This window comes from Ipomoea nil, unplaced genomic scaffold (genome assembly GCF_001879475.1).
Source record: "Ipomoea nil cultivar Tokyo-kokei standard unplaced genomic scaffold, Asagao_1.1 scaffold1848, whole genome shotgun sequence".
Classification (NCBI taxonomy): Eukaryota; Viridiplantae; Streptophyta; class Magnoliopsida; order Solanales; family Convolvulaceae; genus Ipomoea; species Ipomoea nil.
In genome coordinates, this window is record NW_017618276.1 from 753132 (window position 1) to 780471 (window position 27340).

At 33.2% G+C, this 27340-nt stretch overlaps 2 protein-coding genes and 1 long non-coding RNA gene across 3 annotated transcripts; 2 read left to right on the forward strand and 1 right to left on the reverse strand.

Annotated features, from left to right (window-relative positions):
* The first annotated feature begins 10775 nt into the window (after positions 1-10775).
* On the forward strand, positions 10776-15926 carry LOC109193283 (beta-amyrin 28-oxidase-like). The gene is made up of 4 exons (XM_019344143.1): positions 10776-11326; positions 12553-13014; positions 13863-14050; positions 15489-15926. The coding sequence occupies exons 1-4, from the start codon at positions 10816-10818 to the stop codon at positions 15786-15788; spliced, it is 1461 nt and encodes a 486-aa protein (XP_019199688.1). The 5' UTR covers positions 10776-10815; the 3' UTR covers positions 15789-15926.
* Positions 15927-16631: 705 nt separating this feature from the next.
* On the reverse strand, positions 16632-21153 carry LOC109193284 (E3 ubiquitin-protein ligase RNF170-like). Its single transcript, XM_019344144.1, has 5 exons — positions 20862-21153; positions 19857-20056; positions 18163-18264; positions 17198-17249; positions 16632-17074 (listed from the first exon to the last, which is right to left on the reverse strand). Exons 1-5 carry the CDS (start codon positions 20950-20952, stop codon positions 16959-16961), a joined length of 561 nt encoding a protein of 186 aa, XP_019199689.1. The 5' UTR covers positions 20953-21153; the 3' UTR covers positions 16632-16958.
* Positions 18520-19537, forward strand: LOC109193285. The gene is made up of 2 exons (XR_002056242.1): positions 18520-19218; positions 19476-19537. It is a non-coding gene; the product is annotated as an uncharacterized LOC109193285 (long non-coding RNA).
* Positions 21154-27340: the final 6187 nt, after the last annotated feature.

The window sequence follows — 27340 nt, forward strand, 5'->3', positions numbered from 1 at the left end:
CAAAACTAGTCATAGTATGTAGCATTGCACATTATTAATTACAAACAATTTCTTTCCGGACTTTTTGATTACAAACATTTTCTTTCCGATGACTTTTTGGTTTTCCAGCAGATCAGAATCTGTATATGCAGACAGATCATTTGTGCATATAGAGTATATAAACTAATAATTATAAGCACTGCAAAATAATTTTGTTTCCACTGTTTGCTCAAGTCCCAAATAAATGGTGATAATATGGAATAATAAAATCATCTGTCGAGTATATCCGTGACTAAAAAAAACAACCACTAACGCAATAATTCATTTCTGGTTCTAATATGTGATGATGGTGGCATTTTATACGTAATAGTAAACTAGTATGTGAACATAAGCTCCCAAAAATTTATTTTGAACAGTTTTATAGAATAACTAGCCGCGCTATTCAAATTTCCCACATTCTCCTCATGGCCCACATTAAAAATGTAGAAAGATTGTGCAAGTGCATGAGCAATATAAAAGAGGTAGGCTGTTCACAAAGAAAAGCATACCTTTCTCGGCCTTTTGGCTAAGATCAAGTGTAGTATCTGTTCTTGTCAGTTTAATATCTGATACGTGAGCCAATGGCTCACACGATATTAACTCAATTTTTTAGGGTAAAGATTCACAATGTAGCTTGCTGCTTGGGTCTTTGAGTGTCGCCTTGGCTTTGCACTATTGCCTTGACCTGGCAAACCCCACCAATTCCAGTCCATCATTTTAGTTTTTATGATTATGATCACTCCAAGAAATCAAGAATGGAGAACAAGTCTTATGTGCGTAGTCATAGAAGAAATTATAGATTCCAAAACTAGTCATAGTATGTACCATTGCACATTATTAATTACAAACATTTTCTTTCCGAAATTTTTTATTACAAACATTTTCTTTCCGATGACTTTTTGTTTTTCCAGCAGTCTAATCTGTGTATGCAGATAGATCATATATGCATAGTAGAGTATATAAATTAATAATTATAGGCACTACAAAATATTTTTGTTTCCACTGTTTGCTCAAATCCAAAAAAATAGTGATAATATGGAATAATAAAATCATCTGTCTAGTATATCCGTGACTAGTAAAAACAACAACTAAAGCAATATTTCATTTCTGGTTCTAATATTTGATGATTGTGGCATTTTATTCATAATTGTAAACTAGTATGTGTACATAAGCTCCAAAAAATTTATTTTTTAAAAATTTAAAGATTAACTTGCCGCGCTATTCAAATTTCCCACATTCCCATCATGTCCCACATTGAAAATGTAGAAAGTATGTGCAAGTGCATGCGCAATATAAACGAGGGAGGTTGTTCATAAAGAAAAGCATACCTTTCTCGGCCTTTTGGCTAAGATCAAGTGTAGTATCTGTTCTTATCAGTTTAATATCTGATACGTGAGCCAATGGCTCACACGATATTAACTTAGTTTTTTTAGGGTAAAGATTCACTAATGTAGCTTGCTGCTTGGGTCTTTGAGTGTCGCCTTGGCTTTGCACTATTGCCTTTGTCTGGCACACCCCACAAATTCTAGTCCATCATTTTAGTTTTTATGATGATTATGATCACTCCTAGAAATCAAGAATGGAGAATAAGTCCTATATGCGTAGTCATAGAAGAAATCATAGATTCCAAAACTAGTCATAGTATGTAGCATTGCACATTATTAATTACAAAAATTTTCTTTCTGGACTTTTTGATTACAAACATTTTCTATCCGATTACTTTTTATATTTCCAGCAGTCTAACCTGTATATGCAGATAGATCATATGTGCATAGTCGAGTATATAATTTTGTTTCCACTATTTACTCAAGTCCCAAATAAATGGTGATAATATGGAATAATAAAATCATCTGTCGAGTATATCCGTGACTAGTAAAAACAACCACTAACGCAATAATTCATTTCTGGTTCAAATATTTGATAATGGTGGCATTTTATTCATAATAGTAAACTAGTATGTGAACATAAGCTCCCAAAAATTTATTTTTTAGAAATTTAAAGATTAACTTGCCGCGCTATTCAAATTTCCCACATTCCCCTCATGTCCCACATTGAAAATTTAGAAAGCATGTGCAAGTGCATGAGCAATATAAAAGAGGTAGGTTATTCATAAAGAAAGTCGTACCTTTCTCGTCCTTTTTGCTAAGATCAAGTGTAGTATCTGTTCTTATCAGTTTAATATCTGATACATGAGCCAATGGCTCACACGATATTAACTCAATTTTTTTAGGGGAAAGATTCACTGATGTAGCTTGTTGCTTGGGTCTTTGAGTGTCGCCTTGGCTTAGCATTATTGCCTGGCACACCCCACCATAGTTTTAGTGATTATGATCACTCGTAGAAATCAATAAAGGAGAACAAATCTCATGTGCGTAGTCATAGAAGAAATCATAGATTCCAAAACTAGTCATAGTATTTATCATTGCACATTATTAATTACAAACATTTTCTTTCCGGACTTTTTGATTACAAACATTTTCTTTCCGATGACTTTATGTTTTTCCAGATCAGAATCTGTATGTGCAGACAGATCATATGTGCATAGTAGAGTATATAAACTAATAATTATAAGCACAAAAACAGAAATAAATGGTGTTTATATGGAATAATAAAATCATCTGTCGAGTATATCCGTGACTAGTAAAAACAACCACTAACGCAATAATTCATTTCTGGTTCTAATATTTGATGATGGTGGCATTTTATTCAAAATAATAAACTACTATGTGAACATAAGCTCCCAAAAATTTATTTTTAACAGTTTTATAGATTAACTAACCGCGCTATTCAAATTTCCCACATTCTCCTCATGTCCCACATTAAAAATGTAGAAAGCATGTGCAAGTGCATGAGCAATATATAAGAGGTAGGCTGTTCATAAAGAAAAGCATACCTTTCTCGGCCTTTTGGCTAAGATCAAGTGTAGTATCTGTTCTTATCAGTTTAATATCTGATACGTGAGCCAATGGCTCACAAGATATTAACTCAATTTTTTAGGGTAAAGATTCACTGATGTAGCTTGCTGCTTGGGTCTTTGAGTGTCGCCTTGGCTTCGCACTATTGCCTTGGCCTGGCACACCCCACCAATTCTAGTCCATCATTTTAGTTTTTATGATTAAGATCACTCCTAGAAATCAAGAATGGAGAACAAGTCCTATGTGCGTAGTCATAGAAGAAATCATAGATTCCAAAACTAGTCATAGTATGTAGCATTGCACATTATTAATTACAAACAATTTCTTTCCGGACTTTTTGATTACAAACATTTTCTTTCCGATGACTTTTTGGTTTTCCAGCAGATCAGAATCTGTATATGCAGACAGATCATTTGTGCATATAGAGTATATAAACTAATAATTATAAGCACTGCAAAATAATTTTGTTTCCACTGTTTGCTCAAGTCCCAAATAAATGGTGACATTATGGAATAATAAAATCATCTGTCGAGTATATCCGTGACGAATAAAAACAACCACTAACGCAATAATTCATTTCTGGTTCTAATATGTGATGATGGTGGCATTTTATACATAATAGTAAACTAGTATGTGAACATAAGCTCCCAAAAATTTATTTTGAACAGTTTTATAGAATAACTAGCCGCGCTATTCAAATTTCCCACATTCTCCTCATGGCCCACATTAAAAATGTAGAAAGATTGTGCAAGTGCATGAGCAATATAAAAGAGGTAGGCTGTTCACAAAGAAAAGCATACCTTTCTCGGCCTTTTGGCTAAGATCAAGTGTAGTATCTGTTCTTGTCAGTTTAATATCTGATACGTGAGCCAATGGCTCACACGATATTAACTCAATTTTTTTAGGGTAAGGATTCACTGATGTAGCTTGCTGCTTGGGTCTTTGAGTGTCGCCTTGGCTTTGCACTATTGCCTTGACCTGGCAAACCCCACCAATTCTAGTCCATCATTTTAGTTTTTATGATTATGATCACTCCAAGAAATCAAGAATGGAGAACAAGTCTTATGTGCGTAGTCATAGAAGAATTTATAGATTCCAAAACTAGTCATAGTATGTAGCATTGCACATTATTAATTACAAACATTTTCTTTCCGAAATTTTTGATTACAAACATTTTCTTTCCGATGACTTTTTGTTTTTCCAGCAGTCTAATCATTGTATGCAGATAGATCATATATGCATAGTAGAGTATATAAATTAATAATTAAAGGCACTACAAAATAATTTTGTTTCCACTGTTTGCTCAAATCCAAAAAAATAGTGATAATATGGAATAATAAAATCATCTGTCTAGTATATCCGTGACTAGTAAAAACAACAACTAAAGCAATAATTCATTTCTGGTTCTAATATTTGATGCTTGTGGCATTTTATTCATAATTGTAAACTAGTATGTGTACATAAGCTCCAAAAAAATTATTTTTTATAAATTTAAATATTAACTTGCCGCGCTATTCAAATTTCCCACATTCCCATCATGTCCCACATTGAAAATGTAGAAAGCATGTGCAAGTGCATGCGCAATATAAAAGAGGGAGGCTGTTCATAAAGAAAAGCATACCTTTCTCGGCCTTTTGGCTAAGATCAAGTGTAGTATCTGTTCTTATCAGTTTAATATCTGATACGTGAGCCAATGGCTCACACGATATTAACTCAGTTTTTTTAGGGTAAAGATTCACTGATGTAGCTTGCTACTTGGGTCTTTGAGTGTCGCCTTGGCTTTGCACTATTGCCTTTGTCTGGCACACCCCACAAATTCTAGTCCATCATTTTAGTTTTTATGATGATTATGATCACTCCTAGAAATCAAGAATGGAGAACAAGTCTTATGTGCGTAGTCATAGAAGAAATCATAGATTCCAAAACTAGTCATAGTATGTAGCATTGCACATTATTAATTACACACATTTTCTTTCTGGACTTTTTGATTACAAACATTTTCTATCCGATTACTTTTTATATTTCCAGCAGTCTAACCTGTATATGCAGATAGATCATATGTGCATAGTCGAGTATACTCAAGTCCCAGATAATATGGAATAATAAAATCATCTGTCGAGTATATCCGTGACTAGTAAAAACAACCACTAACGCAATAATTCATTTCTGGTTCAAATATTTGATAATGGTGGCATTTTATTCATAATAGTAAACTAGTATGTGAACATAAGCTCCCAAAAATTTATTTTTTAGAAATTTAAAGATTAACTTGCCGCGCTATTCAAATTTCCCACATTCCCCTCATGTCCCACATTGAAAATTTAGAAAGCATGTGCAAGTGCATGAGCAATATAAAAGAGGTAGGTTGTTCATGAAGAAAGTCATACCTTTCTCGGCCTTTTGGCTAAGATCAAGTGTAGTATCTGTTCTTATCAGTTTAATATCTGATACGTGAGCCAATGGCTCACACGATATTAACTCAATTTTTTGGGGGGAAAGATTCATTGATGTAGCTTGCTGCTTGGGTCTTTGAATGTCGCCTTGGCTTTGCACTATTGCCTTGGCCTGGCACACCCCACTAATTCTAGTCCATCATTTTATTTTTTTTGATTATGATCACTCGTAGAAATTAAGAAAGGAGAACAAATCTCATGTGCGTAGTCATAGAAGAAATCATAGATTCCAAAACTAGTCATAGTATTTATCACTGCACATTATTAACTACAAACATTTTCTTTCCGGACTTTGATTACAAACATTTTCTTTCCGATGACTTTTTGCTTTTCCAGATCAGAATCTGTATGTGCAGACAGATCATATGTGCATAGTAGAGTATATAAACTTATAATTATAAGCACAAAAACAGAAATAAATGGTGTTAATATGGAATAATAAAATCATCTGTCGAGTATATCCGTGACTAGTAAAAAACCACTAACGCAATAATTCATTTCTGGTTCTAATATTTGATGATGGTGGCATTTTATTCAAAATAATAAACTACTATGTGAACATAAGCTCCCAAAAATTTATTTTTAACAGTTTTATAGATTAACTAACCGCGCTATTCAAATTTCCCACATTCTCCTCATGTCCCACATTAAAAATGTAGAAAACATGTGCAAGTGCATGAGCAATATAAAAGAGGTAGGCTGTTCACAAAGAAAAGCATACCTTTCTCGGCCTTTTGGCTAAGATCAAGTGTAGTATCTGTTCTTGTCAGTTTAATATCTGATACGTGAGCCAATGGCTCACACGATATTAACTTAATTTTTTTAGGGTAAGGATTCACTGATGTAGCTTGCTGCTTGGGTCTTTGAGTGTCGCCTTGGCTTTGCACTATTGCCTTGACCTGGCAAACCCCACCAATTCTAGTCCATCATTTTAGTTTTTATGATTATGATCACTCCTAGAAATCAAGAATGGAGAACAAGTCCTATGTGCGTAGTCATAGAAGAAATCATAGATTCCAAAACTAGTCATAGTATGTAGCATTGCACATTATTAATTACAAACATTTTCTTTCCGGACTTTTTGATTACAAACATTTTCTTTCGGATGACTTTTTGTTTTTCCAGCAGTCTAATCTGTATATGCAGATAGATCATATGTGCATAGTAGAGTATATAAACTAATAATTATAAGCAATGCAAAATAATTTGTTTCCACTGTTTGCTCAAGTCCCAAATAAATGGTGATAATATGGAATAATAAAATCATCTGTCGAGTATATCCGTGACTAGTAAAAACAACCACTAACGCAATAATTCATTTCTGGTTCTAAAATGTGATGATGGTGGCATTTTATACATAATAGTAAACTAGTATGTTAACATAAGCTCCCAAAAATTTATTTTTAACAGTTTTATAGAATAACTAGCCGCGCTATTAAAATTTCCCACATTCTCCTCATGGCCCACATTAAAAATGTAGAAAGATTGTGCAAGTGCATGAGCAATATAAAAGAGGTAGGCTGTTCACAAAGAAAAGCATACCTTTCTCGGCCTATTGGCTAAGATCAAGTGTAGTATCTGTTCTTATCAGTTTAATATCTGATACGTGAGCCAATGGCTCACACGATATTAACTCAATTTTTTTAGGGTAAAGATTCACTGATGTAGCTTGCTGCTTGGGTCTTTGAGTGTCGCCTTGGCTTTGCACTATTGCCTTGACCTGGCGCACCCCACCAATTCTAGTCCATCATTTTAGTTTTTATGATTATGATCACTCCTAGAAATCAAGAATGGAGAACAAGTCTTATGTGCGTAAGCATAGAAGAAATCATAGATCCAAAAACTAGTCATATTATGTAGCATTGCACATTATTAATTACAAACATTTTCTTTCTGGACGTTTTGATTACAAACATTTTCTTTCTGGACGTTTTTCCAGCAGTCTAAAGAAATTTGTAAGTTAATTTTTACTATATCATTGTAACAATATCTATTGTAACCATATATTTTAAATTATTTATTATCATCTGCTGTTGACAACAATTGTAGCATTTGTCATTGACAAACTCTCAAAACAATTTGTTTCAACAAGGAATGGAAATAAAAACAAAATCATTTATTTCATTATTGTTGATGAAAAGTATGTACGACATTTTATTACTCTTATTAAATTAAATAAAAGTAGCTACAACAAAAAATAATACATATGCATTTAATTAATTTAGACTTAGATTTCTATAATGCTTTATTTAAAAAAAAATTATTCGTTATAAAAGTTTTTAAAAGAAATATAATTTCATTAGTTATATTATCTTTATTTTTTATAATTCAAGATTCCTTACCTTCAAATTTATTAATTTATTATATTCACTACATTGTCCATTGTTTTCTTTTTACATTATCTTATAATTAAATATCAAAGTTATAATACAAATCATGTTATATATATTTATTTACCAAGTAATTTACACAAATATAATAAATATTAATATTTTGTTCAGTACTTTCACATGATAACCTACGACACACATCTCACAACACATGAAACATGTAGGGGAAAAACTACCACTACTAAATATCAATAGGTGTTTGTAAGATAAAAAATTCATATTACGACTAAAATTTCAGTCATATACACATTAAGACAAATCTAAAGCTTCCTACACCATAATCTCATTGCATGATGAATCCATCTATGCTGCCACCAATAACCTAATTTCACATGACACACTACCAATAAATAAATAAATAAATAAAAAGATAGGACATGTACTGAAGATAAAAACGATGACCATGCTACCCAAATTAGAATTAAGAAGAATAGACAAATTTAAACTAAAAGTTGTATTTATTTAGACTATCGCTTTAAGACTATGTATTTAGACTAACGTTATTACAAAGTTGCAAACATTTATTTTAGTGACAATTATAATCAATCTCTCATATATTCAGGGACGGTGCCAGAAATTCGGTTGAGGGGGGGCGAAGAAGTAGGGACGGATTCAGGAATTTTTTTCAGTAAAGGTTAAACATTAAAACAAAAGAGATAATTTAAAAAAAAAAAATAAACACATCTCATTATCAATATAAAAGAATGTTATATATATGCGTGTGCATTAATTATTAAGAAGCTATTTAAAAGGTGACTGTGTTGAAATTATAGGGAAGGAGTAAAAAAAAAAAAAAAAAAAAAAAAAAAAAAAAAAAAAAAAAAAACTGTTGAAGCCAACTATAAAATCATGTTAATGCCAAGATTCAAACTCTTATCCTTTATCATACCTCAATATGTGCCCAACCAACTCCTCTAAATCAACTCTTGTTAATATTCAATAGTTTTATTGTACTAATACTAACACATGTACTATATATACATATATACATACAAAAATTATATATTGGCTCCGTCCCTGCATATATTATCTTGAATTTATATACTTTAAATTACCGATTTAAAAAAACAAATTCAATATTTATTTACTTATGCATAAACATCTCCTATATAACATTGCATTGATATACTTTAAAATATTTATTTAAAAATAATCATTGGGCATTATCCCATTCGCGCAAATCGCGTAAAAAAAAAAAAAAAAAAACTAGTTAAATATTAAGTGGTAAACGGTTAGGCGTCCAGAGTTAAGATTACCTAATCGTGGCTCTCCACTATTGTAAGAAATTAAATATTTTTCCTAGCATAGTGTCGGCTATGCCAACATAGGAGCAACATGTTACATTAAAATATTTTGATTTTCTTATTTTAATTTAAAAATGTAATGCAGTAGCACTTAAAAGCTTTACTTTTCAAGAAACCACTTAAGGTGAGAAAAGTTGAAGTCAATTCGACTTGTTACCAGTATGGTGGATTTGATTTAACTGAGTCCATTATATTGGCTAAGATGCCCCTTAAGGTCAGGTGGCAAATTATTGTGTGGACCATGGTTTACACAATGTTATGTAGATCATAACAAAAAGTACATTTTTAATATAGTAAATGTACATTATTTTTGTATTGAATGTACATTATACAATAATATAATGTACTCTCAGAACAAAAAAAAATGTACAAATACAATGTACATTATTTTTGTACCGAATGTACATTATTTTACAATAGACAAAATATGGTCCACACAATAATGATTGAGGTGAGGTTCAATGGGCCATGGAGCTCTGGTTTAATAAAATCGAATCGTGCATGAGATGTATTATATTGACAAGAGTTGGCCACTTACAAAATTTTCAAATTCTAAAGAGTGAATTTCATTTTTGGTCCTATTGTTATAGGGGCTTTTCTAATTTTAGTCCACCATAATTATTTTTGCCACATTGCGTCCACTATTATTTAAAGTGTTCCAATTTTAGTCCATTTAAGATTTTTCATGGACTAAAATTGAAAGATTTTTAATAATAGTGGACACAATGTGGCAAAATAATTATGGTGGACTAAAATTGGAATGACCCCTATAACAGTAGGACCAAAAATGGAATTCACTCAATTCTAAAAATATTTGCCAAAAATACGGAGTATTGAATAATAATAAATAAATAACATATAATTTAGAGGGATTCTATGTTTCAGTAAAGGGAAAATTATACCATAAAAGTTAAAAGGATGTTAAATAATGTACCTTCAGTATATTAAAAATGTACATTATGTCAGTTGTTCACCTTACCAGATGGATCATGGTCCATGGTATAATGATTGTCCGTAAAGATGGTGAATTGTTATACTGTTGACCATGATCCATGTTGTAAGGTAAATTGTTAACATGTTATTTTTAGTTTATTACATGTTATTTTTTGAAGATCTATTTCTAGTGTATTACCTAACACTTAAGCTGAGGGTTTTAGTAAATAAATAAATACAAGTCAATTTTAAAAATGTTACAAACTTTTAAGTTTACAATATTTATAAAAGTTACTCTGCCATTTTATCTTATTTTCCAATAACTCTCACCATTGATCTATCATATGAATGAATGAAATTATTCAATCCTTTTTACAATTATGATTTCAATATTTGAATCAAACACTCTCGTCGTAATCTTAGATGTTAATATCTTGGTCCATTCAACGGCATAGACCTCGGATCGCATCCCCAATGTGGGGAATAAGACTTCTGAAAAAAAAAATTAAAAAAAAAAAAAAACACTCAGATCACTACGTCACTCCTTATATAGAACTCGGGGACAACTAACCCAACCAAGTTAATTGGTAAAACTGTCATTTATTCCTTGCATGCCATATTGCTTGGCAACCGTAGGTAATCAGTTCCTGCTGCTCCGGTGTGTAATTCTGCATGACATTCCCCAACCAACAACCAAACACGGCTCTATAAATAGCCTCAAGAACAGACTAAAAGCACAATTTAGCTTAGAAATTAAACCCTTTTCTAGATTGATTAATTGAAGAAGACAAGTAGTGAAAAAATGGATGTTTTTCTCCTTTACTCACTTGTCTTCACAGTCCTTTACGTGTCCCTTTCCATCATTTACTTCATCACTAAGGCCAATACCTCAAACCCAAATGTCCCGCCGGGCTCCACCGGCTGGCCGGTGGTCGGAGAAAACATTGACATGGTGGTGTCCGGGCCGGAGAAATACATTTCCGACAGGATGAAGAAGTACTCGTCCGAGGTTTTCAAGACCTCGATACTTGGGGAGAAAATGGCCGTGTTTTGCGGCGCCGCCGGGAACAAGTTCTTGTTCTCCAACGAGAATACCCTCCTGACCACGTGGTGGCCGCAATCGGTGACGAAGCCGCTGCTGTGCCCCACCGCCGCCCAAAGCACCATCCAGAAGGTCACGCTTCTCAACCGGACCTTCATCCACGAGATTCTCAAGCCGGAGAATCTCAAACACTATATCCCCACCATGGATTCCATGGCCAAGGAACATATCGCCCAGGAGTGGGCCCCGCCGGAGAAGTCAAGGTTTAAGCTCTCTCTCTCAATAGCAAATTATACCATGGACATTGATCTACATGTTAATTGCATGTAATTAATTAATTACATTATTATGGACTCTCAATTGTTTTTTTTTACAATGTAGTAAAACACAAAGAGCAAATAATGCCTCCACTGAGGCTCGAAATCACAACCTCCCATATGTAGGGACGGAGCCAGGAATTCCGTTGAGGGGGTGGCGAAGAAGCAGACACGAATCCAGAAATTTGTTTCAGTGAAGGCAAAACATTAAAACAAAAGATATAATTTGAAAAAAAAAAAATCTAAGAAATATAGGTATAAATAAAACTTTATAAAAATATTCATAACAAAATATGAAACATAATTAATTTGATAAAATAGTTTGAATAAAAAAAACATTATGAATTACACACCTCATTATTAATATAAAAAAAAATGTTATGTGTGTGTATTAATTATTAAATATTAAAAAAACTATTAAAACGTGATTGTGTAGAAGCCAAAAAACTATAAAAATATGTTAACGCCAAGATTTGAACTCATGCTTTGCCAACTAATCTAACTCACTTCTTGTTAACATTCATATGCTTTTTATACTAATACTTAAACTTGTATTGTATATACATATATACATACAAAGGTTATATATGGGGTGGGGGTGGGGTGAGGGGGGCAGTCTTTGGCTCCGTCCTTGCCCATATGGGAGTCCAACCTGAGTGCCATTAGACCACAAGCCAAGGGGTAATGAGTCATGGTCCAAAAATTATTTATATGAAGTTGATATATTCTGTACCTATAGTTAATCGTTTATGTGCTTATAAATAAATTGGATGCGCATAACATGTTAACTACAAACATATAAAATGGTAATTATAGACACGCAAACTATTAATTGCAGGTACAAAATATGCTAAGTGCAGACACATAATATGTTAACAGTATATTATGTGTCAATAGTTAACATATTTTGTAGTGTTTGTAGTTACCATGTTATGTGTATGTAGTTAACATGTTATGAACCTTTAATTTATTTACAGCCACATAAACGATTAATTGTGGGTTGCTGAGTTTGAAGATTATTTTGGACCAAGATTTACACTATAAGGTAAACCTTGGTCCATGGTATAATTTGTCGTGGACTCAGATCCAAATTAACATTAAGGTAATTATGTGCATGTAATTAATATATTACGGGTCTTCAGTTAACAGATTATATGCTTGTAGGAGTGGGCCTGGTTTAGAGAAGTCAAGGTTTACCCTCTCTCCAAATCATACACCTTCACATTGGCGTGCAAGTTGTTCTTGAGCATTGAGGGCCACAAGGAGGTTAAAAAACTGTCGGACCCTTTCATCCTCCTCACCTCCGGCCTGTTAAGCCTGCCGATCAACCTCCCTGGCACCGCCTACAACAACGCCATAAAAGGCGGGGGCATGGTGCGGTGTCAGCTCATGGAGGTGATTAAGGAGAGGAAGGCGGAGGCGATGATGAGTAGTTCAGGTAAGGTGGAGGATGAGGGGCGAGACTTGCTGGCCCGCCTCCTCAGCGCCACCGATGAGGAGGGACAACATATGAACGAGGAAGAGATTTGCAACAATATTGTTGGACTCCTCATTGCTAGCTACGATACTACCAGTGCCGCCATAACTTTTATATTGAAGTATCTTGCAGAACTTCCCCATATTTATGAACAAGTCTATAAAGGTAAACAATAGCGCAGCTAGTTGTAGATAGAGCCGTCAAAATGGTCTCGCGGGGCGGGACGGACCAAAATACACCAAAGCCCGTCCTCGTAGCGGGACGGGCTAAAAAGCCCGCCTCTTAGCGGGCTTGGAATGTTGTCGGCCCGGCCCGGCCCGCCATGCCAAAGCCCGCTGGCGGGGCGGGCTAGCCCGCCAATCAATATTTTCACTGTGTTAATTTTTTTGTTTTAAAAAAAAAAAATTCACTATACAATATCCTTCAAAAAAAAAAAAAAAAAAAAAAAAAAAAAAAAAAAAAAAGGAATCACTGTGCAGACGTACAGTACACTAACACAGTAACACTACCTAGTATGGTATTCCTATAAATCTATAATCCTATAAGTTATAACACACTAACACAGTTACACAAACCAAAATAACACAAAAAATAATATGTATTAAATACTAAATATATATACAAAATATATATGTATTAGCAGGTCGCGGGCTAAACCCGTGACCCAGGCGGGGCGGGCTAAAAAGCCCGCCTCCTGGCGGATCAAAATTTGAAGAACCCGTCCCCTACCTACGGCGGTACGGGACGGGTCGACCCGGCGGGTAAAATCCATTTTTGACGGCTCTAGTTGTAGATATACTACTTTTTAATTAAAATAAATAAGTATTATATTTAAACTCAAAATATAGTTCCTTTTTTTTTAATAACTTTAACATGTTACCTGTTGCCGTTCAAATCATCATTCAAAATATTTAATATAATTCTCAGAAAAAAGATAATTAAGTGACTGAAATATGATTTTAATTATATAATTTCCTATCTGAAAGTTACAATATTTTATTTTATTTTTGCAGAACAAATGGAGATTGCCAAGTCCAAGGGTCCAAAAGAGAGATTGAGTTGGGAAGACATTCAGAAGATGAAATATTCATGGAATGTAGCATGTGAAGCACTAAGGATATTCCCACCAGGGCAAGGTGCCTTTAGAGAGGCTGTCACTGATTTTACCTATGCTGGATTTACTATTCCAAAAGGATGGAAGGTTAGTCATAAACATGCATGCATGATAGATAGATTATACTCATTATAGTACTCAAAAAGCTTAACTTGTTAATCTATCATTGCTCAAACTAAATGGACATAGATTGTTTTCAAAAAAAAAAAAAAAATGGACATAGATTAAAATATATGTGTGCATGGGTAGTTCGATCACTCCCTCCGTCCCTAATTGATTGTCTTATTTGCTTTTTTGCACGGAGTTTATTACTCCGTATAACATAGCAAATTGTACTAACTTTCTAATTTTGCCCCTCAAAAGTAGGTGTTATTTGTACAAAGTACAATTGTACTTACCTCTAGAAATTTGAAAAGTCAAAAGGGTAAATTGGGAAATGTAGAGTGATAGTTATGTTCAATTTTAAAAATATGACACTATTTTGGGACAAACTAAAAAGGAAACTAAGACAGGTAAAATGATACGGAGGGAGTAATATTCAGGTGTAGATTGTGTATAAGGGTGTAAAATGACCAAGACTTAATATAATAATCGCAGTGTAGGAGTTACACCTAATATGGTATAGACTCTTTGTGAGCACCAGACATGAGTTCTCGCATCTAATGTGGTATCGTGATTTACTCCTTCACAATAATATTGAGTCAGGTGTATAGGCCTCACGACCAGAAATTTCACCTTTTGTGAGCAATATATTAAAATATTTTTAAAAACTTTTTCGATAATATTTTAACCTCTACTTTTGTTGGTGATTGATATTACCAACACACTTCCAGTTAATAATAAATGAAAAATAAAAGAAATGAGCTAACAAAGCGTTTGCTTGAAGGGAATTTAAATTCCGTTCCCACCTAATTTCAAAGGCGACAAAAGTTCATTGTTTAGTTGAAAGGAATTGCAATTCCATGGAATTACAATTCCCCCAATTTCATGGAATTAAAATCTCATGTCCCCTGGGATTTTAATTCCTGGGATGTTAGGAAGAAAAAAAAAAATAGTGATGAGTCAAAATTACCCCTTCCTTTTTAACCTAAAATTAATGCCTAAAAATAACAATCGACATTTTTGACTTTATACTACTTATTTTCTTTCAATTCTCATGTATATCAAACATTGGAATTGAAATTCCTGTAATTCTATTCCTGTAAACCAAATAGTGAAATTTAAATTCTCATTTTATTCCCAGTAATTCATCCCCATGGAATTGCAATTCCTTTCCTATGTAATTCCGCCTCCCCAACCAAACGCCCGGTAAAAATTTTTCAAATCCCTAACATCATCGGAAATGCCAGGCACTCCAGATCAAGATCTAATAAATTTCCGGTGATAAGAAATCTCAAAAATTTCAACCCTAGGTTAATGTTGTGCCACTATATATACCTGCATTAATTAATTTGTTACCAGGCCACTTGAGTTCTAAAAGAAACTCATAACTTTTTGTTTTTGTGAGTGACATTTGTTCGTACAGACGTTTTGGAGTGTGTACTCAACACACAAGAATCCTAAATATTTTCCAGAACCAGAAAAATTTGATCCATCAAGATTCGAGGGAAGTGGACCAGCACCCTACACTTATGTGCCGTTCGGCGGCGGGCCGAGAATGTGTCCCGGAAAAGAGTACGCTCGGCTGGCAGTGCTTGTGTTCATACACAATGTTGTCACCAACTTTAAAATGAAGAAACTTGTGCCAGATGAAAAGATAGTCTACCATACATCGCCGATTCCACTCAATGCCCTTCCTGTCAGACTTACACCCCATCACAAATAACTCTTTTGCTGCACTGCAAAATATATACATATATATGCTTAATAAATCAAATACTTGTATTTCTCTCTCTCTCTCTATTAATATAATCCCAATAAAATATGAGATGAAGAAATTTTTTAGGCTCTTCTTCTATGTAAAATGATTGTACATGCATGGGACTATAAATGTTATGTCTTAGGCCATCTCCATTAGTGCATTTTGCACAATTTGTTAGAGTAACATAGGTGATGTGGAGAAGAGAAATGTAGGAAAGAGAAAATGTGAGCTCCTCACTTCCGGCAAGGAGTGGGTTTTTTTTGTAGTTCCCACGGCACATATGAGACATACACAACACAAATTAACTGATCAGAGTACATGATGCTCTTCTTCTTAGTCTAAGCAATGCTCTTCTTCTTAGTCTAAGCACACTTGAGTGAGATCGTCACACAGATTCTTATCCGTGAGACGTGTCTGGTCGAGCCAATATGAAAATCTAATATTTATACTAAAATATGTGTAATACTAATCATGTGAATAAAGTGTAATATTTTTTAGAAAAAATGTAATACTTACATTTTTTAACAAAAGTATTACACTTGTCCTTATAAGAAATGTTGGCAAGTATTTTGTTACCGGAAAAAATGTAATACTTATGAGAAAAAATATAATACTTTTAAATCAAAAAACAAAAGTATTACACTTACTAATAAAAGCTTTATTCCTAATAAGTATTATATTTTTTTGTATAAGTATTATATTTTCATATTGACTCGAATATCCGACGCGTCCTAAGGACAAGGATCCGTGAGACGGTATCACACAAGTTTTTGCCTTACAATTTACGTAGGAACATAATATTGTAAATGATAGGCAAGGAGGAAACATAGTTCCATTCTCAAAACAGTTTAGGTATATGTACAAACACGTGAGCTACGCAAGTAACACTAAACATCAAAGCTCAAACATCCTATATTTTCTGATTCTTGAAATTCAACTGCAAATCCAAAATTGGAACACAAGCAATCATTGAATGCGATATGCTAAAATGATAGGCTTGGGAGAAGGCCTCGTGTGTACGTGTTCCTCTTCTTTCTTCTGAATTTTAGTTGATGATTCTTTCTTTGTTTTCCCTTGTCTCTGCTTCTACCTCAAGAAGAGTATTTGATGTCACAACAGAGTGAAACTCAGCACTCAGCGGGAGCCTCCATGACGGGAAACAAGTAATGAACGATAAATTGCAGCAATATACAGGAAGAACATGAACACGAAAATGAGATCATCCAGGAAGCCAATTATACCCAGAACTCCTGACAAGAATGAAATAGGTGGGGAAGGCCGGTTACTTAAAAAACAGAAAGAAAATCCTCCATGGCAAACATCGGATTATAGATTTTAAAAAAAAAAAAAAAAAAAAAGAGCCAGCTTAGTACCTTCTGGAATAATGTCAATAGGGCTGAGGACATAGAGTACGCTTAAAAAAGTCTGCAAAATGAAGATTGCATAAAATTACATATCAAATAAGGGGTGGGTTCAAATACGATTTAGCACCATTATCTATAGGATTAATGTAAATCAGGTTGTCAAAAGGCACCAATGTTCCCTTCAACAGCAGGTTACAGAGTTTCTGTGCCAGTGGTAGAGTGGCTGCTACTATCAATCAATAAAGAAGATTGGGCGAGGCAAAGAGACCTAACAGGTTAACAATACTGTTAGGATCAAGCGCTTACCACTTACGCCAAAGCTATAGCTATAGCTAGTAGCGAAGGCGCAACTTTATTTCATTATAGACCGCCCCATTTTCGAGACGCTGGGTGCTGGACTTGGCCTTTACACTTTACCGGCCTCCGCCCAACAAATACATTTTCCCCTAAAGAGAAGAAAAAGAAGCTAGCCACAGAACCCAACTCTCTATAGTTTTTTTTTGAAAGATACCCAACTCTCTATAGTTAGTAAAGACAAAAAAGGGAGAGCTCCGCAAGCCCCATAGCTTGAGGACAGCGAATGACTCTTGGTTTACCTAGACAAGGTGCAGCCTCCTAGACCATAACAGACGTTCAAGTCAGCCCTTTCTCTGATGTATTACCTCCCACCCCAGCCCCAGGTAAAAAAAAAAAAAAAAAAAAAGTAAGGCTTGTAACCAAACAATTTCTCATTTTCCTAGTTCTTAATAAATAAATAAACAAGTACTAGATTGTTTCAATATGACCCACTACCAATATCAACTATTCCAAATAGCTTCACTATTACATGTTCTGAGAGTCCAACAGAAAGAAGAGTAACAACATTTGAGATGTTAGGCAAGACAACAAAAGCGGAGTGTATCTAAGAGCCAAAGAAAGCGGGGGCAAATCACATAATGTTGGATATATAGTTATAATTTGCATCAATGACTTACAGCCAGATATACGCGCGTCCGGATAACAAATGGAAGAGATCTTTGAGGGTCTGTAATCTCTCGCAACAATCTCCTGAGGAGAAAAGGAAGATCTTGCAATTTCTGACAAAAAAAAAAGAGGAGCATATTATCATTATTGTATTTGTTGAATCAGTGGATAATTAGAAGTGGCAACACCGTTGATAGTTGTTAAACAATGAACTTAAACTTGTATATTTCTATATGTTCTGTGTCGATGTACAAGTATAGAGCTATTTATATAAGACAAGAACTAATCCTAGCCATAGATTTCAAACACCTAAAACTAAGGCTAGGAGAGATCCTCTCAACTAACACCCTATTCCTCTAACAATAGTTATGGTAGCTAAAGTTTAAAAAAGAAAAGGTATATATTAGTATATTACAGTTACATTTGAAAGATCTTCCATTTCAAAGATTTTGCAACAATATGGATAACATCAAGAATAATCACAACCCCATTCCATTCCATTATTACATTAAAGTATCTTAGCCCCCCTCTTCAAATAAAAAGAAAAAAGTGAAGGCATCTCTTCTCAGGGAAAAGATTAGCAGTTATACCTTCAGCAACAATTGATATGAAAAATAATCTAAAACAGTAACGCAACCTTGTATCCATAATGTCATTAAAATAATGCAGGCAAAATGCCTACATGTCAATTAGATTTCTACACATAGATCAAGTACTGTCATGGTTAGTAGGTTCAAAATAAAAGTGCTCCTTCAAGGATAAATGAATTTTCACCACACTTAAATAGTTCAAAGAAATTAGACGCTTTTAATCCAGTGGACATGTGTGAACAGGAGCCGTAGACTAAGGAGTTTCACATTTTAATCAAAGGTGAATATTTTGGAATGGGGTTTGCCAACAAAAAGCAGGTCTAAAACTCAGTGCCAAATATGTACGTGTCGCTCTAAAGCAGAAGCAAAGATTGTTACAAAATCCTCAGTGGCAGCAGTAGTACCAGACTCTCTTTCCCTTTTCATAAATGTTAAATTACAAGGCTCACATCTTATGCTGTTTACCAATTTAAAGTAGTTGAATATTAGGAAACCTTTATTGAATATTAGGAAACTCCTAGTAGGAGTGGGCTTAGTTTCCTATTGCTATTAGGATTGATTTAGTATATATAGAGGTGCATAGAAACACAGTGAGACAATAAATTGTTATCTTTCATTATAATATATTCTTTCTATTCTCTTTTTCTTTGGTTTCTCACATATTTTGCTTCCGCCTAAGTGGCCTTGGTTGTTATTCTCCACCCGCCAAGAATCCCACAATTTCAACAAAAGAGAAACAGAAAAGTTGAACTACATAGGCTTGAGAATTAAACAAAAATGAGGACACTGATTAAAACAAGAAATAAAATAAAATTGTCAATATACATAACATACAAGCACTCAGACCTATATTAATAACCAAAGGACAAGCATAAATAACTAAAGTCCCCAAAGCCAGAAGTGCTCAAATCAAACTGAGATTCCCAGTGTGAGAGACTCATGTCATATTATTTTATTTGTAAAGAGAATGTGTTAGCTTAAAGCATGTGGTGTCCACAAGGGCCCAATGAACATAGTTTTGCATAGTTGAATGCAAACATGAACATGACCACCTCGCAAAAATGTTCAAGAATCTGAGAGTTAGACTGAGAATGCAAAAAGGGCAAACTAAGTACCTGAAGAAGTCCATTGCTCTGCTGACCATATAAACGGTTATAAGTTTCAATTCTTGTAAAAACATCAGACACTTCAGGACTTTGGCACTGCCTTGATGAAGCTTCAGAAGGAACCAACAAAGTAATCTGGCGACGACACAATGGACATTTACACGGCTGAAGGGCTGATCCATGATTCCAAACTTGTAGAATACAATTTCCTGTAATGGGAAAAGCAAAATGGGTGAAATGTTATCAAGTATAAGAAAATGAAATTTAAATAGCTACTGCTCCAAAATGCTGAAAGCATTGCTTCAACTTCTTAACATAAGTATGCTATGTTTGCACGGCTAGAAAGGTATATCTGAATCTGACTCCAATATGACAGATATATCAGCATACTAGTAGTCCAATGTTCAAACTTGAAGGTATGTTGATTTCTAAGTCCAACAAGTTGAATGGTATAACTCCTGAGCTATGAGGTTTACCTCTACAAGAACACCAACAACTTCATTCCCAGCAAACTAATTTAATCCAAAGAAAACCTCTGTACTCAAATGAGGGGTAGGAAAACTTTCAGGTGATAAATTACAGCTAAGAATAGTACAAGCTCCAGTCATTTGCCCATAACACTTGTTATGACTTCTATAGAATAGCTTTTATGAGTCAAACTCCGCTAAGCGTTCAGCTCATCCAAAGTGAACATAGTTAAATGTGAACATCCAGTGAACAATCAGTTCTAATAATATAAACAATCAGTTAAGTCAAGGAGAATAATGGTCCTACTCGCATCTATCATAGTTTTTATGCGTTTCTAGGCTGCACGGCCTCTGTTAACATCTCCGGCAGCTCTACACTACAACTCCAGTGGAATAACATCTACTACTAAAATCCGATCCCAATTTGGCAAAGCAATAAACCGAAATCTGCTACCACAATTAGCACAATCTATGTAATTAGATACTGCTGCGATACTAATTTCACTGTAAAACCTACATACACACAGAGAGAGGGAGAAATACGCACCGCAAAACCAGTGGGAGCAATTAGCCTGGCAAGGAATGTGGAAGTTGCCATGGCATACTGAACAAAAATCGTTCTCCGGCGGCAAGTCCATTGCAATCGGAGGATCCTCTGTCTCTCTCTCTCTCTCTCGCTCCCTCTCAGATTGATTAGTTAATTAAGGAATGGATGGCGAAGTTGACGAAGCGGTTAATCCAGAAGTGATGAATTTACTTAACTCGTAAGATTTGATGTCTCTGGCTTCTGGTTGTCATGCCTCATGCGCTTTCCGTCCGTTTTCATAGTTTTTCCTTTTTCGTTTTTCTTTCTTCGAATTTGTCCTAGACTACTATGGACTATAATTTACTTTACATTGAGGACTATTATGTAAAATAAGACAAATGAAACATCAATCATGGACTATGATCTACTTTACATTGACGACTATCGTATAAAATAAGAGAAATCGTAGTTTTTCCTTTTTCGTTTTTCTTTCTTCGAATTTGTGCTAGACTACTATGAACTATAATCTACTTTACATTGAGGACTATCGTATAAAATAAGACATATAGGACATCTATCATGGACTATGATCTACTTTACATTGAGGACTATCGTATAAAATAAGACAAATAAGATGTCTATCATGAACTATGATCTACTTTACATTGTAGACTATCATATATTATTTGTGTACTGAATATATAGTTACATTGTATACTATCAAATAATGTATATTCGTGTATATATATATATATATATATATATATATATATATATATATATATATATATATATATATACACGAATATACATTATTTGATAGTATACAAAATAATGTATTTTTAGTTCTCAAATAATGTACTTTATGTACACAAATAATGTACTATTTATTTATGGTCTCCACAATAATGATTGGCAAAATAATCAAAAGATTATGGCCTTGTTTGGTAAAAAATTGGCCTATAGGCCAATTTTGGCTTATTTGACTATTATTAATTGTTTGATTTAGTTAAAGGCCGTGTTTGGTAAAAAATTGGCCTATAGGCCAATTTTGGCTTATTTGACCACTATTAATTGTTTGATTTAGTTAAAATATCAATAGAAATGTTTGGTTAATTAGCTTTTTGCAACTCCAAAAGGCTAAAATTCAAAAAGCTACTCCAAACAACTTTTTCAATTAGCTTTTTGAGAAAAGAAATTATACCAAACAGCTATCAGCTAACAGCTAATTTACCAAACACTTTTCTACAATTATCTAATGTTATCAACTATTTATACTCTTTAATTAACACAATCAGCTAACAGCAAACAGCTACCAGCTAACAGCCATTTTACCAAACAGGGTCAAAATATCAATAGAAATATTTGGTTAATTAGCTTTTTGCAACTTCAAAAGGCTAAAATTCAAAAAGCTACTCCAAGCAACTTTTTCAATTAGCTTTTTGAGAAAAGAAATTATACCAAACAGCTATCAGCTAACAGCTAATTTACCAAACACTTTTCTACACTCATCTAATGTTATCAACTATTTATATCCTCTAATTAACACAATCAGCTAACAGCAAACAACTATCAGCTAACAGCCATTTTACCAAACAGGGCCTATGTGTTTGCAATTGACATATTTTGCACATGCACTTAATTGTTTATGTGTTTGTAAATAAAATGAAGGCACATAACATGTTAGTACAGACACATAAAATGTTTACTGCAAAAACATAGACAGTTAATTAAACCCTTGACGTGCATATTAGGGTTTCTCTAATTCTCCCTCATCTCTGGTTTTCGAACGCTCAAATTTCTACACGGTTGCCGCTTCTGTGAAGTAAGAGGATCGGAGGCGGAGTCCGATCGTCTTCCCTTGCTGCCATCTCCACCGCGGACAGCGTTTGCCTTTATTGTCTTTTCTGTCTTCACCGTCTTGTCTTCCGTTTCCCACTTTCGCCACCGGTTACGCCTTGCCCCACCCCTCCATCTCCACCGCTACCGGTCGTCGTTTCTCTCTTATTTTCGCACTGTTGCTTCCCTTTGCTTTGTTTTACTTGTTTAATTTTGTTTGCAATTTATGTGTTTTTCCTCTCATTGTTTTGACAAGTTTCTTCATCTCGTTTACTTGGCGAGTTCTTTTTCATAAATTGTGAAACGATAAAACTGGTTATGGCGGATGTGAACCTCATCCTGGGGACAAATATGACAATGAAAAAACGACTCCTCTGAACTATGATATGAAGTTTAGCCCGATGGTGATATTGTCAATGGATAGAAGAATGGAAATAGATACTCATGTGGTGTGCAAGACTATTCAACCAGTGTCAGTCTTAGGTACGTTTGACCAAATCATTAAAGAAGTTTTAAGTTCATCCAAAGAATTCAGATTCAAATTTGTAAAACAATCTGCGAATCAAGTTTTCTGTAGCATTGCTAGGGAAGTTGTTTCTATGTCTGACTGTAAGGAATGTTTGACCATTCCATCGATCTTTATTGTAAACGTGTCAGCCTATGATTAATGAATTAGCTTCTTTATTTTAAAAATAAAAAAATAAAAAAATACATACACTGGTAACTGCATGTACATAATACGTTAACTGCAGAATATAATATGTTAACATATTTCGTACCTGCAGTTAACAATTTATGTGTCGATCTGTAGTTCACATGTTATGTGCTTTCAATTTAGTTATAGACATATAAATTATTAACTGCATGTACATAATATATCAATTGTAGACACAATTTTTGGACCAGGGTCCTTAATGCAAGATGAACCATGGTCTATGGTATGGCAAATTCGGTCCACACAGCTACGGTCCAAAACGACGTTGTTTTGATGTTAAAAAAATACATTTTCTGTTCCAAACATGTGTTAGAATAATGAACATTTTTGGGGTAAGATAATGTATTTTATGAGTTAGAATAATGCACTTTGTGTTAGAAGAATGCATTTCATGTGTTAGAATAATGTACTTGATATGTGTTAGCATAATGAAATTTTTGGGGTAAGATAATGTATTTTATGAATTTGAATAATGTACTTTATGTGTTAGAATAATGTATTTTATGAGTTAGAATAATATATAATGTTTTTGTGTTAGAATAATGAAATTTCTGAGGTAAGATGATGTATTTTATGAGTTAGAATAATATATTTTATGCGCTAGAATAGTGTATTTTATGAGTTAGAATAATGTACTATATTTGTTTTTAGACCATACAATAATTTTTTGGAATAAGGGTCAAATAGGCCATCGAACTGCACACAATAAAATAATTAGGCCACTGAACTTAAAAAACCAACAATTGGGTCCCTAAACTAATCAATTTCAAACAATTCTTTCAATTAGAAGGTTTCCAACAGGTCAACAGGTCAACAGGTCATCCTTCCAAATTAATTATTTTTTAAAATTTAAATTTTAAAAATTAATTATTTAAATTAAAAAAAAAAAAAAAACAAAAACTGGTTCCAGCCGGAGACGGTCTTCTCCGGCTGGATTCCAGTTTTTTTTTTTTTTAATTTAATTTAAAAATAATTAATTTTTAAAATTTATATTTTAAAAAAATAATTAATTTGGGAGATGACCTGTTGACCTGTTGGAAACCTTCAAATTGGAAGAATTGTTTGAAATTGATTAGTTTAGGGACCTAATTGTTGATTTTTTAAGTTCAATGGCCTAATTGTTTTATCGTGTGCAGTTCGATGGCCTATTTGACCCTTATTCCTAATTTTTTTTGGTGGGGGCAATTCACGCAATAATGATTGTCAATTTGTAATGCTATAACAAATGATTCGTATGAGGAGTTAATATCTCCAATGATCCTCTGAGTATTAGGATCTTACTAGGTATATATTCGGTGACGGCAAAATGTAGTATATATGAATGCATATCTATTTATTGAATACAGATATTCGATCTTGCACATGTTACACATAGTGATTAGGGAAAGAGATTAACTATTAACAATTTCGGCAGCGCTCACAATTTCGGTGAGGGCAAAATGATAATGGCGACCTACGAACTGAACGAAGCGCTTAAGGATTAAATATATGAGAAATGACATATTTGCTTTTACATTTAATGTCCATTTCACATCAAACCTAACACAAAATTACATATGGTTATTTTTTAAAACTTGAAGAATATCTTGTGATCGTTTTAAATTCGAAGGACTACACCTGGTAAGATCCTAATACTCGGAGGACAATCGTTATGCTATGGACCTGTGTCCAGCATGCATGCTGGACACGGATAACAGTGCCGTTAGTGGCACTGTTATCTTCCACTTTTTTTTTTTTTAATTTCAGACCGCTTCGTTATAGGAGTATATGTTCATAATTTTATTACTATATGTTCATAATTGTAAGTTCATAATGTCAGAGCTCTATGTTCATAATTCCATAACTGTATATTCATACTTCCATAACTGTACATTCATAATTTCATAACTGTACATTCATAATTCAATAACTGTAACTTCATAATTTTCGAAGCTCTATGTTCACAATTTTAGAGCTCTATGTTCATAATTTTATCACTATATGTTCATATTATAAGTTCATAATGTCAGAGCTCTGTGTTCATAATTGCGTAACTGTACATTCATAATTGCATAACTGTACATTCATAATTCAATAACTGTAAAATCATAATTTTCGAAGCTCTATGTTCACAATTTTAGAGCTCTATGTTCATAATTTTATCACTATATGTTCATAATTGTAAGTTCATAATGTCAGAGCTCTGTGTTCATAATTTTATAACTTACATTCATAATACTGTACATTCATAATCCCATAACTGTACATTTATAATGGCACAAACGAATAACGCCGTTAACGTCGAGACAAAATCAATTTTTTTTTTAATTGAAAAGATACGTTTTTCCTTAAAACGACATCGTTTTGGACTCGCGTCCATAATACATTATGGACACAGATCCAGAGCATAATTTGCGCTTGGAGGACTATTGAAAGTATTAACTCTTCATATGAGTATTATTATTGGGACAAAGATATTGGGCCATTGTCAAAACGGACGTGGGCAATGAAGCATGAATAATTATATCATGAACTACTTATTCTAGGGTAAAAAGAGGCAAACTATATCATGGATTATGGTTTATCTTGCATTATAAACCTTAATTCAAAAATAATATTTAGATTTTATACCTGTAGTGAACACATTCCATACCTATATAATTATATAATCATTTATACACTTGTAAAATGTAAATAAATTGAAAGCACATCACATGATAATTACAGACATCTATATCTATATCTATCTATCTATATATATATATATAAGTAAAATCCTCCAAACCAATTTTCCCCCCAAAACTTAGGATCATTTATGTGAATTCATATATATTCTGTTTATGGAAATAATAATTATAGATATAAAATAAATAAATATATTCATTTATATATACGTGTGATATTATACATATATATTAGATGTATATATTGGTATTAATAATATATAAATTAGGTAGTAAAATAATAATTAAATATAGTAAATATTCCGTGTGATATATATAGACATTATATACATTATACAATTAATATTTAATTTAATCTATATATACTAATAATAATAATAATAATAATAATTTTATTACCTTACTTACTTTACTTTTTATATTTTTTAAATAAATTATTATACTTTCCTTTCGAATTACTATTTTCACCTATAAATACAAATTTATAGACTTTGGCATTCATTCATCTTCCCTCACACTACTGGTTTGTTCATGATTTTCAATATATTCCTACGTTTTCTTCAATACTACCAAAACTCATTCACTTAATCTCTATTTCAGGTAATTGTTTCTACTCTCCAAATTCTTTTGTTTAAATCTAAGTTTGTTGAGATTGATGATGATGATCAATGAATAATATGCTTCGCTTATTATTATTATTCAATTTATTTGATTCACATGTTTCTTATCAAGGTGGTTAGGATGCTATTAAGGTTGATAGAAAGTTTGCCTTTGAGGGTAAGATTTTATATTCACCAAAATTATTATTTTCCCCGAGTATTGTATGTATTGATATTATATGTGATATTATATGATATATGTTATTCATGTGAACACAAGTACATTTATCGATAAATGGTAATATTGTAAGTGGTGATTCTCGAAATATCGAAGTATTGTATTAATACTGGATTATGGACTATAATTATATTTTGGACAAATCATGTGGAGAAAATTATTATTATTTTTTTTTTTGAAAAATGTATTTGGAGAAAATTACATATTCTGGAGAAAATTGTATTTTGTGGAGAAAGTATTTATTTGTGGAGAAATAATGAAATTTTGAGAAAATAATATATTGTGTGGTGTCCAAGTAAGAGTGAGTACTGTTTACTTGACTATTTACTACTCATTGGGCTTGGAATCACATGAGAGTGTATCACATAAGTTATGATTCAGTTTCCAAATTGTTTGAGTGGTAGTAGGTAGGAAAACCTAACTATTTTGATCATATATTACCCAGT

What these genes read in the sequence shown, in the direction of transcription:
- LOC109193283 (XM_019344143.1), top strand. Translation starts at nt 10,816, where the DNA reads ATGGATGTTTTTCTCCTTTACTCACTTGTCTTCACAGTCCTTTACGTG. An exon ending in GGAGAAGTCAAGGTTTAAGC is followed by an intron (nt 11,327 to 12,552) that starts TCTCTCTCTCAA and finishes GGGCCTGGTTTA; the next exon opens with GAGAAGTCAAGGTTTACCCT. An exon ending in TTATGAACAAGTCTATAAAG is followed by an intron (nt 13,015 to 13,862) that starts GTAAACAATAGC and finishes TTATTTTTGCAG; the next exon opens with AACAAATGGAGATTGCCAAG.
- LOC109193284 (XM_019344144.1), bottom strand. Translation starts at nt 20,952, where the DNA reads ATGGACTTGCCGCCGGAGAACGATTTTTGTTCAGTATGCCATGGCAAC. An exon ending in TTGCTCCCACTGGTTTTGCG is followed by an intron (nt 20,057 to 20,861) that starts GTGCGTATTTCT and finishes TTCCCATTACAG; the next exon opens with GAAATTGTATTCTACAAGTT. An exon ending in AGAGCAATGGACTTCTTCAG is followed by an intron (nt 18,265 to 19,856) that starts GTACTTAGTTTG and finishes TTTTTTTGTCAG; the next exon opens with AAATTGCAAGATCTTCCTTT.